Source organism: Chionomys nivalis, chromosome 3 (genome assembly GCF_950005125.1).
Source record: "Chionomys nivalis chromosome 3, mChiNiv1.1, whole genome shotgun sequence".
NCBI lineage: Eukaryota > Metazoa > Chordata > Mammalia > Rodentia > Cricetidae > Chionomys > Chionomys nivalis.
In genome coordinates, this window is record NC_080088.1 from 86,789,173 (window position 1) to 86,809,447 (window position 20,275).

The window sequence follows — 20,275 nt, forward strand, 5'->3', positions numbered from 1 at the left end:
ACTGTTGTGCTGTGTCTTTAAATACACTGTAACCCTGAGAGAGGTGTTCTTGTCACTCAAGTCTCACTAGCCAATCACAGCCTCCAAGCTGACCCGTCAGTCAAAAGTCAGGTGGGACTTCCTGGCGCCATTCTACAGGCTTGATTTTAAAGCAGAGCAGGCCTCAGTGGATTGTGTGCTGTGCTGTGAGTGATATGGCAGGGAACTTGGAGGAAAGCATGAGTGAGCATGGAAGCCATGACATGGTGAGTAAGGGGCTGCTGTGCCAAGATGGGGAGGAGAGGAGGGCGAGCTTTGCGAGACAGTGTTGCAGATCCTCCCGGAGGCTGGGTGGGAGCCTAAGCCTACAATCAGGGTTCTCTTAGGTCCCATGTGGTACTCGCAACTCCCCAGGCACAGTTTCTGGTCTTGAAAAAATTCCTCTGTGGGCTGCATCTGTGAAAAGCATTTCGATGAGGGAGTTGTGTGTAGAAACTTCTTTGTAGTCAATATCAACATGATTTTGATGCATATGGAAGCCAAGCTGTTGGAGAGTTTTTCTAGGTTCTCTCAGAAGTTCAGCGTTTTGTGTTTAACACTTAGTAGTAAGATCCATTTGGAGTTAATTTTGTGGAGTTTGTAAATGGCATTCTTGCGTTCGTTACCACTCCACTACTAACCTTGATGAAGAAGAGTAGAATTGTTGAAATAAAGGCTTCACCAATGCCTAGGAGATATTTAGCTGAGGGGGAGCTGCCTTTAAATTACTCAAAGATAAGTCGTATGCTAACTAGGCCTTCTAGAGATTAGGATGCTAGGATACATATTTGTTCTCTAGGATTGCCCAAACATTTGGCTCTAATCCAGGACGCAGTAGACACTCTGATTTACAGCCACGTGGCCTATTTCCATATTAAAGAACAGGCCTCTCACAAGCTGCTCAAGGGGCCATTACAGGGTCACAATGAACTTGAGGGCATGTTTTCTTCTATGGAACATTAATGTTCTGCCAAATGCACACGATGAGAGCAGGTTTCAGCTGTTTGAAAAGGAAAACACTTGTGCAGAGGACTGGGCTAATCAAGCAACACATTTCATTTCAGTTCTCCCTCATGGAGAAGGAACATAGCTCCTTCTCAAACACAGGGACTTTTTGTCAGAGCCAGGAACAGCCTAGTGTATAGGTATTAGTAGTTTTTCCTAAGTTCCTGAGCTATACAGAATAAGACAGAGCTCCTATATTGGAAGCAAGAATGTGCTAGGGAGAGGTGGTAATGGTCTGAAGCCTGTGTCTTTGTGAGCAGGGTCTTCACATCATGCAGGGCTACAGTTATCAGTCCCAAGACCACTGTGGGCTTAGTCCATAATATTCTAGAGATATCCTGTGATCCCCTTGTGCTGTGGTATTTGATTCACTGTCTCCTGAGTTTGTCCCATTGTATAGTAATTTCTGCTAACTTCCATTTTCCTCTGGAAGTAATATGCAAGAAGCTATTCCTCTAAAGAAGCTTACTTGGAATAAGACATATCATATGCAAGACTCCTCTGCCTCAGCTTTTATCTTTTCTTTGTTCTACTTTTTCTATCTTTCTCACCTTCGGGCACCTCCACCTCAGGCCCTATCACTAAAGTATGGTATACTCATGTAATAATTATGGTAATATCTTTGCTTTGTAAGTCTCCCATTGCCTGACTGGCTAGACAGTTTCCCGTCACTATTTAAATTCTTCTGAGTGTAAGCAAGAGTCTGAACCTAAGAGAAAGTTTAGAATGGCAGTACAGGTGGAATGCAGTGTTTGTTCTCATTTCTGACCTCTTTGAGCATTTACCAGAGATGGGTGCATGCTATCATTGCAAAGCGTTTTCTTTATTAGTCTCTCAAGTGAGTGGAATGATTTCTCATTGCAAAGACTATTCTAGAATAGCTGCACTCCCAGCCTTTTAGAAAAATATTTCTGAGACAAGCTCTCCTATATTGACATAGGTGATCTTTATCCCTGTGTCTTGCTTTCTAGTCAGTGACCTTGCTATCCTTTTGATTACACCTCCAAAATTCTTAAATTAAATGATTGTGCAACCTCAGACTTTTAAAATTACCCGCTTGAGTCATGTAGTCAACTATCCATTACAGTCACAGGAGAAGGATTTGCATGTAAAACATGGTTTCTGCCTTCAGATCAGAGTAGAAAGAATAGTTTACTGAGTGCACTGCAGGGGGAAATGGTAGGAAATCAGCTGCTGGAGTCAGCAGTCTGACAAAGAACCTGATTGTGGCACTGAATGTAATTGGTCCCTATATTCTCATAGGGAGTGGTACTATTAGGAAGTGTGGGTTTTTTTTAATGGGTATGGTCTTGTTGAAACAAATGTGTCAATGTGGATGGGCTTGGAGACTTCCTGTGTTCTGGATACTGCCAAGCATGTCAGTCTATTTCCTGTTGTCTGCATTCCAAGTTGTAACCAGCACCACATCATCCTGCACATCATGCCCCCACCATGATGAAAATTCACTGAAATCTGAACTCGAAATGAACAAACTTCATTAAATATTTTCTTTATACAGGTTATGGTGGTCATGTTGTCTCTGCGCATTCAATAAAAATAAAAACCAATACAGACATTTTTAGTGATTTTTTTTTAACATGCCAGGACGTATTAATTTATTGCGTGTGAATGAAGACAGACATAATTTGTGAGTTTATAATTTGGGAAGATTAGCTTGAGCCAGTGAATATTGAGTTTGCAGTTAGGTAACTGTCCTGTGCAGATGTGTTCAATCCTGCTTGACTCAGTAAAGTCAGCTGTGAGGATCGAGAAACAGCCATTGACATTAAGTAAGTGTATCAGGCTACACATCTCAGCAGCCAACATGTGCATTTGAGGAATACCAATCAGTCTATTATTAGTGGCATTCAATCTACAGTGAAATGACCTAATCTTTTTCAAAGTCAATATACCTGAGGTATATCTTATTGTTTTTAAAATAAATTGTTTTTATTTGTTTTAAAAATGCATTATTTGTATCCTTTTTCAAATTTCATTTCTTTAAATGCATTCCGACACTATTTTCTATTTGGTTCTGTTCTCCGCTGTTACTTGGTTATTACAGATTTCATTCTTTATTTTTCCAAGCGCTATTTATTTATTTCTCTTTAGAGCAAGGCATTTTTTTCATTCAGGCTTGCCCCCACATAATGTAGTTGGAAATATGAAATTGGACGCTAAAATGAAGTTCTACACTAGCTCAGAACTGAGGATAATACAGGGTTATTTATTTAGATCACAGTCCTCTGCTCGAACAGGGAACAGCAAACAAATCCTGCAGCCAGAAGTGAGAAGGAGTGCATGCTTTACATCAGCATTTATAGTATAAGAGGCCATGAACAATTGAGTGGGCCACATAAAGGCTACTGGCTGTAGGATTTCCTACAGCACTTCCCCCTTTTATTTAAATAAGAGAGTTCTAAGCCTAATACAAAATTATATACAACAGAACAAATATCAGGTATAAAAATTAGAATTACAACAAGCATAAACAATATCAAGCAAGAAACATGATAAATGTTTCAATAATCATCCTATCCTAAGGAGTTTAAGTCTTGCATTATAAATAAATTGGCCAAGTCATGAGAGGAAAGTAACTATAGCTATCTAGTCTTCAACCCCATTGAAGACCCAAGAAAGGAAATACTATTTCTTCAATAGGCAGGAAATGCAATCAAGCAACTTCTAAAATGTGCAACAAATGACAGACAACTGTCTACCTGGGCAATCACCCAAAGTCTTATTTGCAACATTGGAGCAACCAACTTTGGCTAAGGCCCAGAGTAACTTGCAGACTATTTTCAGAGGCAAGAAATTTTTTTTCTAATAAATTTTTATTACTTTATAAATAATACCATTCAAAATTTTCACTTCCTCCCCTCCTCCCACTTTCGTCCTGCTGCTCCTCCACTCACACTTCCCACTCCCTCTCCAGTCCTACGAGAGGGCAGGGTATGCTTTCCTGTGGGAAGTCCAAGGCCATCCCCTCATATCCAGGCTTAGGAAGGTATGCATTCAAATAGAATAGGATCCCAAAAAGCCAGTACATGCAGTAGAGACAAATCCCAGTGCCATTATTGTTGGCTTCTCAGTCTGCCTCAATTGTAAGCCACCTTGAGGGTCCAGTTTGATGCCAAGCTCATTCAGTCCCAGTCCAGCTGGCTTTGGTGAGCTCCATTAGATCAGGCACTCTGTCTCAGTGGGTGGGCCAACCCTTTGCGGTCCTGGCTTTCTTGTTCATATTCCCCCTCCTCTGCTCTTCAACTGGACCTTGGGAGCTCATTCCAGTGTTCCCATGTGGGTCTTTGTCTCTATCTCCATCTGTCACCAGATGAAGGTTCTATGGTGATAGTCAAGGTAATTATCAGTCTGACTATAATTTTTTGGAGTTGATCTTGTATCCTGCCACATTACTAAAAATGTTTATCAGCTGTAGAAGTTCCTTGGTAGAGTTTTGGGGTCGCTTATGTATAGTATCATATCATCTGCAAATAACGAAAGTTTAACTTCGTCCTTTCCAATTTTAAATCCCCTTGATCCCCTTATGTTGTCTTATTGCTATTGCTAGAACTTCAAGCACTATATTGAAGAGGTATGGAGAGAGTACACAGCCTTGTCATTTTCCTGGTTTTAGTGGGATGGCTTTGAGTTTCTCTCCATTTAATATGATGTTAGCTGTGCCTTGCTGTAAATAGCTGTTATTATATTAGGTATGACCCTTGTATCCCTAATCTCTCCAAGACCTTTATCATAAAGGGATGTTGAATTTTGTCAAATGCTTTTTCAGCATCTAATGAAATTATTATATGGTTTTTTCTTTCAGTTTATTTATATAATGGATTACATTGATAGATTTGCATTTGTTTAAGCAACCCTGCATCTCTGGGATGAAGCCTACTTGATCATAATGGATAATTTTCCTAATGTGTTTTTGGATTCGGTTTGCCAGTATTTTATTGAGAATTTTTGCGTTGATGTTCATGAGTGAGATAGGCCTGTAATTCTCTTTCTTGGTTGGGTCTTGTGTGGTTTTTGTATCAGGGTAACTGTAGCTTCATAAAAGGAAGTTGCCACTGACTCTTCTGTTTCTATATTGTGAAATACATTAAGGAGTATAGGTATTAGCTCTTCCTTCCTGGAATTTGTAGTAGAATTCTGCATTGAAACCATCTGGTCCTGGGCTTTTTTTGGAAGGGAGGTTTTTGATAACAGTTTCTAATTCTTCGTGACTAACAGGTCTATTTAGATTGTTCACCTGGTCTTGGTTTAACTTTGTTATATGGTACTTATCTAAAAAAAAGTCCATTTCTTTTGCATTTTCCAGTTTTGTCGCATACAGGCTTTTGTAGTAAGATCAGTAAACAATATTTAAACAACTGTCCAAGAAATGAGGACAATGACCTCAAAATGTAACCAACTATAAGTATCTTTTTTTAAAAATATTTATTATGTATACAATATTCTGCCTGCGTGTATGCCTGCAGGCCAGAAGAGGGCACCAGTGTGGTGGCGCAAATGAATGTAGACAGATTATATAGATATATACAGCTTTAATAAGGAAATAGACTTACAGGACCACAGGTTCCCGCGGAGCACAGCGGAGCAAAAGAAGAAAAAGGGGCTGCTGGGATCACGCCCGGCAGATTTATCCGTAAACATTAGCCCGAGGCGAACATGCCCCCAATGGGTGGGGCTATATCCCTACATCTCCCCCTTTTGTCTAAATAAGATAGAATTAAACCAAATATAATTATATATAATAATAACAAATAATAAATATAACAAACAATATTGAGAACAAAACTTTTGTTAAACATTTTATCTTAAGGAGTCTAAATAACATAGAGATGTCACTGTTTTTGTCCCCACTGAGTACTATTGCACTGTGCACATATACCATATTTTCTTTGTAAATTTTTTGGTTGAGGGACTACTAGGTTGTTTTCAGGTTCTGGCTATTATAAAGAATGCTGCTATTAACATAGTTGAGCAAAGTCTATATAGTATTATTGAGCATCAATTGGGTATATACCCAAGAGTGATATTACTGAGTCTTGAGGTAGCTTGTTTCCAAATTTAAAAGAAACTGTCGTAGTGTCTTCCAAATTGGCTGATTTCCAGGTTTACATGCCCACAGGCAATGGAGGAGTGTTTTCCTTACTACACATTCTATACAGCATAAGACAATTTTTGTATTCAGGAAATTTACTATTTTATTAAGAATTCCATAAACTTTTGTTACTTTGGGTGCTGTCTGTAAAAGGACAGTTTTAATTTTCTCTTCTTGATCTTAGAGGCTTGCCTTTTGTAATTTATATGTATATCTGTGTTTTCCAGTTGTTACAGTCTTCATGTTTGTGTTTCTGCTGTTTTGAGTGATTGATACAGTCAATGCACTGGTTTTGTGTTTTTCAAACATTCTCATATATTTTTGTCTCTTTGTCTTAGTTTCACCTGTCAACATAATGTAGCCTAGAGTCATCTGAAGGAACATCAGTTGATGGCATGGCCACTCAGAATCACTAGTTACTATGTCTGTGAGAAATTGTGTTGATTGATGATTGATGTAGGAAGACTCTTGCCCTGAGTCTGGCAATACTCATAAGCAAATGGAGCTTGACTGGATAAGAGGGCTAGCTGAACTTGAGACAGTGACCAAATGAGAGAAAAGCTAATAAAACTTTTCCCATATATTTTTTGTTACTTCAGGTGCTATCTTGAATTTCTCTCCTAAGCTCCCATGATGATGGGTTTGTGATCTTGTAATATTAGTCAAGTAAACATGGAGATGCTTTTGATTAGAATTATGTCACAGCAAATAACAAGGAAGTTATAAGAAAATGTGGTACAACAGAGTGATTTTGTTATTGCAAAGGACTTTGAATTGGTGATTTTGGAGGATTGTTGAGAATATTAAGATTGAGATGGCAAAATCCCTAGAAACGAATACACAGAGCTTCACCAGTGATTCTTTTACAGGGTTTCTCTGTAGCTTTGGTGCCTCTCCCGGAACTAGGTCTTGTAGACCAGGCTGGCCTCGAACTCCCAGAGATCCGCCTGCCTCTGCCTCCCGAGTGCTGGGATTAAAGGCGTGCGCCACCACCGCCCGGCTTCAGCAGTCATTCTTATGGGACTGAAAAGATGGGAGCGTTGAGCGGAATGCAGACAGTGAAGGTGGACTTCATAGGAGTTCAGTCGGAAGTAGACTCCATGAAAAATTAAGCTAAAGGTCATTGGATTATATTTTTGTCCCAAACAATTCTTACTTCCTCCATTACCTGAAAATTGAATAAGCCAAAGTTAAAAAGTAGAGGCTGATTTCTTAAAGTATTGATTCTGCTGGATAGTTTTTACAGTTGACTGATTCAGGTTTATTATAAAGAAACTAAACAAGTGGGACAGAATGAAATCCAGAAGTCTTATTGGTAATGAAATAAAGCTTTGGGTAGATTCAGATGGCAGAAACTTTCAAGTAGATTTTCACCATTAAAGGAAATTCCATGCTCTAGCGAGGAAGCCTAGCATGGTACTCTTAGGGTGAGATTCCATCTAGCTAAACCATCTATGGATGGAAGTAGTAAGCAAAGTGATTCCTAGGTCCAGGAGTCAGCTTCATTCAAAACCTACTGTGTCTCTGGTCCATGCAACTTTGGTGGGTTCCATCCCAACTTAGAAGCCAAACTTGTCATGATCCCCCATGTACTGATCCTGGGAACAATAAAGATGTCAACTGTAAAGGTCGTGGATTCTCCTTCTGTGGGTTCAGCTCAACATTGCTGTATCTTGCTGCATTTGGCAGGGTCGGGAACCTAGTGAGGAGCCTTTGAGAGTTTATTGCCTGAAGCTCTGAAGAAGAAGTTTGTGTTCTTTTGAGAACACGGGATAGTGACATAGCCAAGCTAGGAGGCATTTGCCATGGACAGCTGCATACAGAGAGTGGAACTAGCAAATGAGTGACGAGAACAAACAGTTACAGTGATGCAGCTATCTGAGTTATTTTAGAATGAAGCCCGTTGAGTCAGATATGGAATTGAAGGATTTTGTTTTCATCCTGCTGAGTTTTAATCTTGCTTTGGTCCAGTCTTCCCCCACAGCGTTCACATTTCTTTCTTTTCTTTTCTAAAAAATTTTTCTCTTGTACAATATATCTGCACTACAATTTGCCCTACATTTGCTTCTTTCATTCCCCTCCCCTGACACCCTCTTCTCTATATCTTCCCCTCCATTTTCCTTCTTAAAAGAGAAGATCTCCCAGGATATAAACAAAACGTGACATATTGTTTGGGACTGCAGACCCTCAGACCTTGAGTTTTTTATGACCCTTTGCTTGCCCGAGTGAAGAGCTTGTTTTCCTGTGCTTGCAGTTGCTCTGAACACGGGACCTCCATAAGTTCCTGATGGCAGGGGAGTGGTTTCTGGTAGGTTTGCAGGAAAAAAATCCCAGTAATTGGGATGTGGCCATTAGTTAAGACTAACCCTATATAAGCTGCCCTGGAACACAATATAATCGGCATTCTTGTTTTAAGGGAGACCCATGTCTCTGTGCGTTTTTCAATATCCAGTCCCTTGCCTGACTTGTGAGCCTTCTCCCAGTGCAGGCACTACACTACAACATATGAAGTTAAATAAGTCTAGGCATAAGCTCTCATATCAAGGCTTGAAGAGGTAACCCAATAGGAGAAATAGGGTCTCAAGACCAAGGAAAAGAGTGAGAAACACCTCTCACACAGTATTACTTGTGTTGCAGCTGTGTTAGAATATTGAGGGCTTGTTGTAGTAGGATGGCTGGGCTCAGGTGGGGACATACTGCCATGGCTGTTGTTTGTGTTATTAAACCGTCATCTATGTATCTGGGTTGTGGTGATTATGAGTCTCGGTTCCTATTTCTCATTTTGTCTATTTTTAAAGTATGTTTTATTCTTTGGTTTGTATTTGCTGTCTGTTCTTCTGGTCTGTGTGGCCTATGGTTCAACAGAGGTCCTTCACAACCATGTTTGGGGCTAGAAACCACTTGACAGATGTGGTCTCTCTTCTGCCAGGTAGTCTTTTGTGCAAGTTGGTGGCTAAGATTACATGAAGAGGGGTGCTGGATTGGGGACCGCACGGTGTGAGGGACTTTGGGAGTTGACGTGTCAGCGCACCAGTGCCTACATGGACTTCTGGTGTGTCTTGTTCAAACAGAACATCTCCACCTATTTTGGAGGCTAGGACACAGTGCCAAGATTTCAGGTGGGATGGGGATAATGTTTGGAGGAGGTATTCAAAGAGTGGAGGATACCCAGTGGTGGACGGGCTGCCTGGATTTCTAATAGCTGATGTGGACTCTGCTTTATCAGGGAGTCTTTGCCTGAGTTCAACTACCTGTTTTTCTTGGTGGCCTGGCCTGCTCTTGAGGGCCAGAGATATATGTCTCAGGGGTGATGGCTGGAGAGTTGTTTGGGGATTGTGACTGTGGAATCTAAAGGAATGAAGAAGTTTTATGAACTGGTGGCCTACTTGATTTTTGCCTGGTGTGATCTGAATGTGAGTATGGGATGTCTCACAGACAGATATATTCCTCTCTTCCTAAATGGAATATGTCCTGCGTCATTTTATGTCTGAAAAGTTTACTTTGCTTGTTGATTTTAAAAGATGTCACAAGACAATATTTTGTCTTGAGTATCAGAAGAGACTTTGGATATTTGAACAACATTTTGGCTGTTAAGGATTATGAAGATTATGAAGTTAGATTCAAGACATTTTCATTTCTTTTTGTTTATTCTCTTTATTCTTCTCTCATACAGTACATCCTTACCACAGCCTCAACCCTGTCTAAACTCTCTAGTCCCCAACATTCCCACTGGCCCAGATCCGCTGTTCCTCAGTTTCCCTTCAGAAAGAGCAGGCCTCCTAGGAATGTCAATGAACATCATGACAAGATACACTAGGACTAGACACAAACCTTCATATCGATGCATGATTACACAACCCAGTAGAAGGAAAGTAGTCCCAAGAGCAAGCAAAAGAGTCAGAAACGCTCTTACAGTTAGCAGTGCCACGAAAACACCAAGCAAAGCAACCTCTATTGAGAGGATAGAAATCAGACACTGCAAGCTCCATAATTGCTCTGTCAGGCTCTCTAAACCCTTATGATCCCTGCTTAGTTGATTCCGTAAATTGTGGTTTTTTTTTTTGGTGTCCTTGACACCTGTGGCTTCTAAAAAACCCTCACCCAAATTTCTGCTTGCTTCCAAGTGCTTCAGCTACTGTTTGAGTGAAGTTCTTTGCATCTGCCATAATCAATTTTCAGAGGAAGGCTCTCGTTGACAATTAGTCTGGGAAACAATTATGATTCTATTAAAATAGAGCTAGGGATCCTTATATTGACTGTTGTTTCCTTTTCTGTTACTTGTATTTTGTTCTACTCTAAATTCTGAACCTTTGAACTTCTTGTTCCTTGCCATCCAGGCAGTGTTGGTCATGGGTTGTCTCTTTTCACTTACGCCTCAGTTAGTCCAGTTGTTGGTTTGCCACTACACCAATTTAAGTCACCATTTTCCTGGTATATCTTCCAGACAGCACAACAGTGTGTCAGATATTTTGTGGCTGGCTTTCTTTTCTATTCCTACCACAGAGAGCTATATGTCATTGGAGAAGATGATAGGTTCAGGCTTCATATTCGTAGTTACTGGGAGTCCTCACTATGGTTGCCCTCTTAGCTAGCAAAAAGTTCCTACTATATTGGGTTTCCACATCAACTTTAAACATTTCCTATTGCAGTCATCTTTCCCTGTATATTCTACATCCATCCTTCCTTTTATCCCATAATTTTTACTGTTGATACTCCTTGTTCACCCATAAAATCTAGTCTATTTCCTCTTTTCATGTGTTCTCCATGCATCCCCTGCTACAGCCATTCTTGTTACTTACCCTGAGTCTGTGGATTGTACTGTGATTATTCTTTACTCAACTGCTAATACCCACATATATATGAGTGTGTATATGTGGTTCTGGATTTACTTGCTCAGAATAAAATAGAACTGAGGAAACTAGACATCAACTAATCTAATAATCAAATAAAAATATGGTACAGATCAAAATTAAGAATTCTAAATAAATGAATTTAACTGGCTTGAAACATAAATAAATGTAAAACATATTTAGCTATCAAGGAAATACAAATCAAAACTACTTTAATGATTCATATTATACCTGTCAGATTGGCTAGGATCACTAACACAAGTGACATCTCATACTGGCAAAAATATGGAAAAAGGGAACGCTCCCCCATTGCTGCTGGGAATGCAAACCTGTATAGCCAGTATGGAAATCAATATGGCTATTCCTCAGATAATTGGTAATCTATCTACCTCAAGACTCAGCTATAAAACTGTGGTAGTTTGAATATATTTGGCACCATAATCTCTTATGGAGTGGAAGTAGTGGGAGGTATGGCCGTTCTGGAGTTGGGATGGTCTTGTGTGTCACTATGGTTTTTTGAGGTCTCTTATCCTTGGATACTTTCCAGTGTGTCAGACTAGGTCCTGTTTCCTCTGAGTCAAAGACAAAGGACTCTCAGCTCCAGTATCAGGTCTGGCTGCCAGCTTACAGGCTTCCAGCCATGATGATAATTGACTCAACCTCTGAAATTGTACGTGAACCTCCTCAATTTTTCTGGGCATGGTGTCTCCTTACAAAAAAGACCAAAAAACAAAACAGAAGTTGGTCCCAGGGACTTGAGTATTGCTGTGCTAGTCCTAACCATGCTTTTGTTTAGAATAATAAGGTCTTTGATTCTTTGGCTTAAGAAAAGGACAGAATGCATTTGGCACTGGATACAGGATCATACTAGGAGGAGGATTGGCGAGAGTGACCTTGATAATGATATGAAATATCGGGAGTCAGCACAAGAGGTTTCAGACAAGTATTTTACCATGTTCTTTAGAAATTATTCTTATGATGTTTTGATGAAGGATGTGCCTTGGCTTAAAGAATGTGACTGAGGCTAAAGTAAGGAGATTTTGATTAATTTCATTAGTAGAAAAAATCTCAACACAGCTTAAGATAGAGCTTAAGTTACTCTGTTAGTGATAACTCTACTGAAGATACATAATAAATAGAGAAGCTGAGCAAGAAATCATACTTGAGGAGAAAAGGGCCCCCAAAATTGGAATGTGTCTAAATCATCTGCCCAAGGACATCAACAGATTAAGAAATAGAATAAAGATATTGTTGGTCTAAGGGGGTGGTGGCACATTGACTCTAGCACTCAGAACACAGAGGCCTGCATACTCTGTTAGTTCAAGCACAGCCTTGTTTACAGATCAAGTTTCAGGACAGCCATGCTTATACAATGAAAGACAGAAATCTGGTAAAGACATAATTATACAAGGTGCCATGTTCCAACCCCAGTAAGCAGCAGAACCTGACAGCTTGGGACACATGGTTCTGGCTTAAGATTTAAGGATAAAAGAAAGACATTAAATCGTGTTTCTGGTTAGCCTAGGCTGAAGAATCAGCTGTGATGAGCAAGTTATCAGAAGTATTTAAGCGAAATATTGCTCTACTGGGTACTTAATGCTGGACGGCTAGAGCTAAAAATTTAGTGATGATTCAGAGACCAACATCACTGATGTGAAAATGTCTGGGAAGTGTTTACTAAGATCAGAGAAGCTGTCTTTCAGAGGTAGCCAAGCTTGTACCTCATGCTGGTAGATGGAATTTATAATATGTTTTACCCAGGTGATATTTGTTTTGAAGTTATTGATGGATGTAAGACTTGGCACTGTGAGAGGCCAGGAAAGGACATCACTGAAGGTGCAGTCTCATCTCATTAGCAGTTCAATGTCCAGAACTGTAAGGGTCAGGCCAAGAGGTGCAGCACCCTGAGGAGATTCTATGAAAAACTACTGGTGAAAGTGAAACCCAGTTGCAACAGAAGACCCCAGTGTTTTGGAGATGCCAGCAGTGTGAGATGACCACAAAAACAGCAGTGACAGTGGAATTGAGCCAGCCAGAGTGTAGAAGACCAGGTGTGTGTACTGCAGAGGGCAGAGTCAGTGTATTGAACCAAAGCCTATGGAAGAGTACAGAAGATCTTAAATGGATCTTAATATTGGAAGGTTGAAATTCTTTAATTAACCAAGATGTTAGAGATCCCAGGGTCACAGGTTAATAATGGGGAATGGAATCAGCACAGGAAAAAGAAGTGTGCTGCTCTCAACAAAGGCGAACAGGATTTGAGACCTAGAGATCTATTTGTCGTGGAATTAGGTATCATTACATTGATTTTTTTTCTTTATTGTTACTTGTATTTGGTTCTACCCTAGTTCTCTGAGCCATCCAACTTCTCGATCTTGCACATCTAGGCACTTTTCCTAGCAACCCTGGTCCTCAAGTTGGGCCAGTCATTCGTTAGCCACTACACAAATCTTGAGCCACCATTTTCCTGATATATCTTCCATACACCACAAGTGTGTGTCAAATATTATGTGGATGGCTTGGTTTTATAGTCCCACTACTGGCAACTGTATGTGATTACAGAAGATGGCCAGTACAGGCTCCATATTTCTGAGTTATAGGGAGTCCTCATTATAATGACGCTCAAAGATTGCAGAAAGTTGTTACTGCACTGTTTTAATATCAACCCTTGAAAGCTTTCTTTTTTTTTTTTTTCTTATTCTATTAATTTCTTGCTGTGTTTTCCTGCTCCATTCCTCCATTTGCTCCCATGATCCTTCCTGTTCTTGCTCTGAGTACACCCACAGATCTAGTCTATTTAATCTTCCTGTTTGGGATCCATGCACCCCCTGCTGCAGCCATCTTTTTCACTTACCCAATCTGGGTCTGTGGATTGCACTGTTATCAGTCTTTACTCAACACCTAATATCCACTTACAATGAGTACACATCATGTTTATCTGTATAGTTTGGGTTTACTTGCTCAGAGGCAAAAATACTCAAGAAGGAACACATCAGGAAATAAATTAATTGAACAAAATTGTGGTTAAGATTTAAATAAGAAATTCTAAATAGATGAATCGAAACTGTCTTAGAAACACTTAACTAAATGATCAATATACTTAGCCATCAATAAAATGTACATCAAAAGAGCTTTTTGAATTCACCTTACACCTGTCAGAATAGCGGGGTTCAATAACACAAGGGACAACTCATCCTGGCAAGGATGTTGAGTAAGGAGAACAAAGCTGTGTAGCTTTGAACTGGGAGAGCAAAGCTGTGTAGCCACTATGGAAACCAATATGGCAGTGCCTCAGATAATTGGGAATCTATCTACCTTAAGACTCAGATAAACCAGTCTGGTAGTTTGAATGTAGTTAGACCCAATAATCTCCTAGGGAGTGGCACTATTAGGATGGCTTTATTAGACTGGGTTATGGCCAATCAAGTCAATATCATGATTGTTATAAGAGACTTCACACTGAAACAAGTGTTTCAGCCTAGGACCATCTTTGAAGTTAGACTAAATATATTTTTTATCATGGGATGACCATGAATATTTATGGATCAGGGTCAGAATGTAGTTGATTGAAGGAAAAGGTCCCAGATTAGAAGTGGTTGAACACGTGTCTCTCCGGGGTGCTCTTCTTTGTTATATTTGTGGAACAATTAGTGGGAGAAATCTTTTCGATGAAATTCCTATATTGGCAATTGGATTTACATGTATATAGCCTCAACCCATCTCTGGTTATGTGTGTCCTGATGTTATGACTTTACTGCCATTATAGATGGTATCGCTAAATGACAAAACATGCAGTTGAAGCAATTGCTATTCACTTTTGAGCCTTTTGCTACCTGATTTCTATTTTAATTTTTTTCCTACTTTTGTTTTTGAAAGAGAATGTTTTCTGTGTAGCTCTGGGTACTGAATGTAGCTCCTTAGACCATGCTGTCCTCAACTCAGAAATACAAATGATCCTGGCTTCTGCACAGAGGGATTAATGGCTAAGCAGCATCCATGGTTTTGGTGTGTGTGTGTTGTTTTATTGTCTGATGAGCCTGGAATGTAGGTTTTTGTACATATCAAGGATAAGTTTCTATGCTGAACTTCACCTCCATCTTGAAATTTGAAGTTTGGTGGAGGCTATCATTCTCTTTCCCAGGAGAGTAGTATCCATGACATTAATACCTCTGCCTTCTGATTCATTGCATTGTAGGAGTGTGACTTTCTACCTGCCTCTAATTTTTTTCTTTTGAATGCTTTCAATGAATATGAGGTTGTATCTATATACAAGGGTATGTACCACATGTGTGCTTGTTCCTCGTGGTAGTCCCAATAAGCCTCAACACCTATGAAGTTGAAGTAATGGATAATTACAAGCCCCCTTTTAGTACTGGCAACTGTACCCACTTATCTGCAAGTACAGCAAGTCGTCTTAATTGCTGACCCAAATCTCTTACTCTATGTTATTTATGATCATTATTTACAGGGCTGATGTTTTCTTTGGTCCATTTGTAACTGTTAAACACGCACTCCCATTATTAAGATCTTATTATAAAACAGTTTAAACTAGGCCACTGTAGGTTCTGGAGGATGAATATAGAACTAAAGTGAATACAATTTTTTTTGTAAGAACTTCAGTAAAACCTCTGATTTCTTTTTACCTTTTTTATTTGAATGATTTTTCTATGGTTACTGGGTTTTATGAATTTGTAACTCTGGCTTACCTGTAACTCATTGCATAGGCTTTGGCTGACTTCCAAGTCAATTTAATTCATCTGCTTTTACATTGATTGCTGGGATTAAAGGCAAGAGTCAGTATATCCAATTTTCCCATCAATTTTCGAGATAATCATTGATCTTATTATTTCTGTAATTTTTTCTCAGTAGTGTTGATTTCTTGTCTGTCTCTGTGTGTCTGTTCATTGGCATTTCTCAAGGCTGTATCCCATTTAAAGGGTCAATGAATGGCTCATATGAACCTCCTCTTCAGTTCCCTTGTAAAGTAACTGGTGATTACATTATAATGTAATATCATGGAAGAAGTATAGGAAGCAGCAGCATTATACAAATCTATCATTTAAAAAAATATCCAATGTCAGGATTACACTTTGTTTTACTATTCGTTGGATTATTCTAGAATTCAGTGACCTATGAGGATGTGCACATTGACTTCACTGAGGATGAGTGGGTTTTGCTGAATCCCTCTCAAAAGAGTCTCTACAAGGATGTGATGCAGGAGACATACAGGAACCTCACTGCTATTGGTAAGATTGTCAACTTTCTTTCATGTTTTAAAATAAGGGGACAACTGTGTATTATTTATTGGTACTTTTGTATATTTGTGTTTGAGAAAGAGTAAGAATGAGCCAAATAACTAAGGCATAGTTCACTTAAGATATTCAGTTTTGTACAATATCCTTTAATATATTATCTGTTTCCATATTTTAGGCTACAGTTGGGAAGACCATAATTTTGAAGAACATAGTCAAAGTGCTAGAAAACATGGAAGGTAATTTTTATTTACAACTTGGTATATATTTGTCTCTGAAGAAGTTTTAATTTGTCCTGGAACATTTAAAGAAAAACAATAGTATATATAAGCATAGCTTAAAGTATATTGATGATTATTGATGTCTCATAAAATCTTATGCCTCAATATGAGGTAACTGGTCTGTGTTTCCAAGGCATTCCTCTAAAAACAAAAGAGAAACAAATGATTCTTTACACTATACCACCATTTGAGTCATACCCCATGAGAACTATGCTGTAGTGTTGCCAATTAATTTAGTTTCATAGCACTCAGATATTGCACAAGGAACACACATATGCACATTGAATAGATAATAAGTGTATGTTTAAAACTGTCCAAAAATAGCCGGGCGGTGGTGGCGCATGCCTTTAATCCCAGCACTCGGGAGGCAGAGGCAGGCGGATCTCTGTGAGTTCGAGACCAGCCTGGTCTACAAGAGCTAGTTCTGGGACAGGCTCCAAAACCACAGAGAAACCCTGTCTCGAAAAACCAAAAAGAAAAAAAAAAACTGTCCAAAAATAATAGTCTGTAGTAAAGCCAGTGTTACTCATGTACTTGTGACATTGCCAACCTTATTAAAAGAGTTAGTTTATGAGAGTCACAAAGGCTCTTGTGGAGAAACTTTCATTCTTATACCACATTTCTGTGAAGAAGAGAAAGTCAAACTGTGTGAATTCAAGGGACAATTCTTCTTCCTTTAATAAGAATGTCATATGTCACGTGTGAGCTTCCCAAAATGGAAAGAGGTACTGTATCTATTTCAGAATAATGAGACGAGAGGAAAGATACTTAGTATTTCAACATTGGGTAGATTTGTTGAATGTGCTATAAGATTATATTTAACTGGTTTTCAGTCTTCCTTGGGAAGACATCAGCAAACTCACACTGAAGGTAAGCCCTATGAGTGTTGGACTGTGTCCTTACTTTTGTTTGTCCTAGTACACTTTCTTGTGGTAGGTATTGCACTACAGGAAAATGTAAGAATGCAAAAGGAATGTAATGTTATTTAAAACTGAGTTAGTCTAGTTCCTTTTAAATATGTAAAAAAATCTCATAGAAAATGATGCTATAAATGTGGGTCATTTGACAAAAGACCCTTATTGTCAAAAGTTCTTCAAAGAAACAAAACATCCCATACTGGAGGAGAGCACCATGAATGTAAAACTTAAAATCTGATTCCTCTTTTCAATTAAAGAAAATTATAAAATTAATTCCTACAGATATTAAGATTCATCATTGTAATGTACACGATTAAACTTTTACATGTGCCAATTATTTTTGCAGGTATGAAAGAAACCATAATGGAGAGAAAGCCTCTGGATATACTCAATGTGATAAAGCCTTTGCATGTTATAGCCATCTTCAAAGGCATGAAAAAATTCATTTTGCAGAGAAGCCATATGATGGTATTCAATATGATGAAGCCATTGCAGGTACCAGCTGTGTCCAAATACTTAAAAGAACACAAGCTGGAGAGAAACCCTGTGAATATAATCAGTGCGGTAAAGACTTGTCATATGTCAAAAGTTTCCAAGTTCACAAAAGAACACATACTGGAGAGAAACCCTATGAATGTAATGAATGTGGTAAATACTTTTCATATGTCAGAAGTCTCCAAGTTCACCAAAGAACACATACTGGAGAGAAACCCTATGAATGTAATGAATGTGGTAAAGCCTTTACACTGAGCAATAGTCTTCGAGTACATCAAAGGACGCATACTGGAGAGAAACCTTATCAATGTAATCAATGTGATAAAGCTTTTGCAAGTTATGGTGAGCTTCACAGACATAAAAGAACCCATACTGGAGAGAAGCCTTTTAAATGTAAGCAATGTGATAGAGCTTTTTCAGAGCGCTGTAACCTCCAAATACATGAAAGAACACATACTGGAGAGAAACCCTATGAATGTAATCATTGTGTTAAAGCCTTTTCATGTATCAGTAATCTCCAACTTCACAAAAGAACACATACTGGAGAGAAACCCTATAAATGTAATGAATGTGGTAAAGCCTTTTCAAGTCAATGCAGTCTCCAAACACATAAAAGAACACATACTGGAGAAAGACCCTACACATGTAGTCAATGTGGTAAAGCCTTTTCAGTGAGCAGTAGTCTTCGAGTACATCAAAGGCTACATACTGGAGAGAAACCTTATCAATGTAATCAATGTGATAAAGCTTTTGTGAGTCATGGTGAGCTTCACAGTCATAAAAGAACACATACTGGAGAGAAGCCCTTCGAATGTGATCAATGTGATAAAGCTTTTTCATCGCAGTCTAATCTCCAAATGCACAAAAGAACACATACTGGAGAGAAACCCTATGAATGTAATCAATGTGTTAAAGCCTTTTCATCTATCAGTAGTCTCCAACTTCACATAAGAACACACACTGGAGAGAAACCATATGAATGTAATCAATGTGGTAAAGCCTTTTCCCAACTCAGTACTCTAAAATCACATAAAAGACTTCATACAGGAGAGAAACCTTATAAATGTGGTCAATGTGATAAAGCCTTTCCACAACTCAGTAGTCTAATAGTACATAAAAGAACACATACTGGGGAGAAACCCTATGAATGTAATCAGTGTGGTAAAGCCTTTTCACAACTCAGCAATCTTAATAAACATAAAAGTGCACATACTGCAGAAAAACTCTAGGAATGTAAAGAATGTGGTAAAGACTTTTCACATCAATGTATTCTTCAAATACATAAAAGAACCGTATGTATTTGAAATAAATACTGGATAGAAACCTTATTACTTTAATCAATGTAGTAAAGTCTTTGCATATCATAGAAGTGTACACATCCATCAAAGAACACATGCTGAGTAGAAACCCTACAATTTTAGCCAATGTGGTAGAGACTTTGTATGTGTCATCAGGCTTTAAAATCTTGAGAAAAAATCATATTGCAAAGAAACTTTTTTTTTGGTGTTTTTGAGACAGGGTTTTCTCTGTACTGTTAGAGTCTACACTGGAACTCACTCATACTCGAGACTGGCCTTTAACTCGCAGAGATTTGTCTGTCTCTGTTTCCTAAGTGCTGGATTAAAGGGATGTGCCACCACAGTCAACCTGACAAACACTTTAGGTGCAGTCAGTGTGGTAAAGTTTTTCCCTTCTTGGTAGTCTTTATATGAGAGTAAACTTTTAGCAGATAAGAAGTCAATTAAGACCTTTGCATATCACAGTACTCTGAGGACCTGAGCAGATTCATACTAAAGGGAATGTGACTATAAATGTTTTGGAAATATCTTCAGCCAACAAACATTTACTTACATAAGACTGGGAAGAAAACCAAGTTGTTCAAGCATTATGAAGTCTCTATTTTGTTTGCACCTGCAAAATTACATGGACAAAAGTTATGTGAATTCAATGATAAGGTAACCCTTTCTGATTTTGCACATTCTTCAATTATATAAATACACTTATCTATAGAACTTAGCACTATTTGGGAAATAACCAGGCTAGCTTATATTTTTACTTATTATAAGTGGAAACTCATGCCCTGAGAATGAAAATTCCAAGTTTTGCTGTGTCCTGCAAAAATAACCCAGAGAGCAAGCACCTGGTCCATCCCCATTTTCCTATGGGCTACAGGAAGCCACGCCTTAACTACATTCCAATTCTTAAGATGATTGATTAACAAAGCTTCTCCCATAACTTATCCAGATATAAAATTTTGTAGATGTGTATGAATGCCTCTTCTGTGCCTATGATAAAACAAAATCCCTAAGTCAATTAATAAAAGAGCTTAATGTGACTCTGGGTTCCA

General features: G+C 38.7%; 2 protein-coding genes across 3 annotated transcripts in view; one reads left to right on the plus strand and one right to left on the minus strand.

Moving 5' to 3' along the window:
- Positions 1-20,275, minus strand: part of LOC130871005 (zinc finger protein 431-like) — a 230,268-nt gene that overhangs the window by 116,141 nt on the left and 93,852 nt on the right. The window lies entirely within an intron of this gene.
- On the plus strand, positions 190-19,157 carry LOC130871747 (zinc finger protein 431-like). 2 transcript variants are annotated; one of them, XM_057765332.1, is made up of 3 exons: positions 190-245; positions 16,103-16,229; positions 16,414-16,478. In XM_057765332.1, the coding sequence occupies exons 1-3, from the start codon at positions 195-197 to the stop codon at positions 16,476-16,478; spliced, it is 243 nt and encodes an 80-aa protein (XP_057621315.1). In that variant the 5' UTR covers positions 190-194. The 2 variants fall into 2 exon arrangements, with proteins under 2 accessions (XP_057621315.1, XP_057621314.1); XM_057765331.1 differs by lacking the exon at positions 190-245 and adding an exon at positions 17,957-19,157 and having other exon boundaries at positions 16,174-16,229; positions 16,414-16,474.

What these genes read in the sequence shown, in the direction of transcription:
- LOC130871747 (XM_057765331.1), top strand. Translation starts at nt 16,196, where the DNA reads ATGCAGGAGACATACAGGAACCTCACTGCTATTG. An exon ending in CAGGAACCTCACTGCTATTG is followed by an intron (nt 16,230 to 16,413) that starts GTAAGATTGTCA and finishes TCCATATTTTAG; the next exon opens with GCTACAGTTGGGAAGACCAT. An exon ending in AGTGCTAGAAAACATGGAAG is followed by an intron (nt 16,475 to 17,956) that starts GTAATTTTTATT and finishes AATACTTAAAAG; the next exon opens with AACACAAGCTGGAGAGAAAC.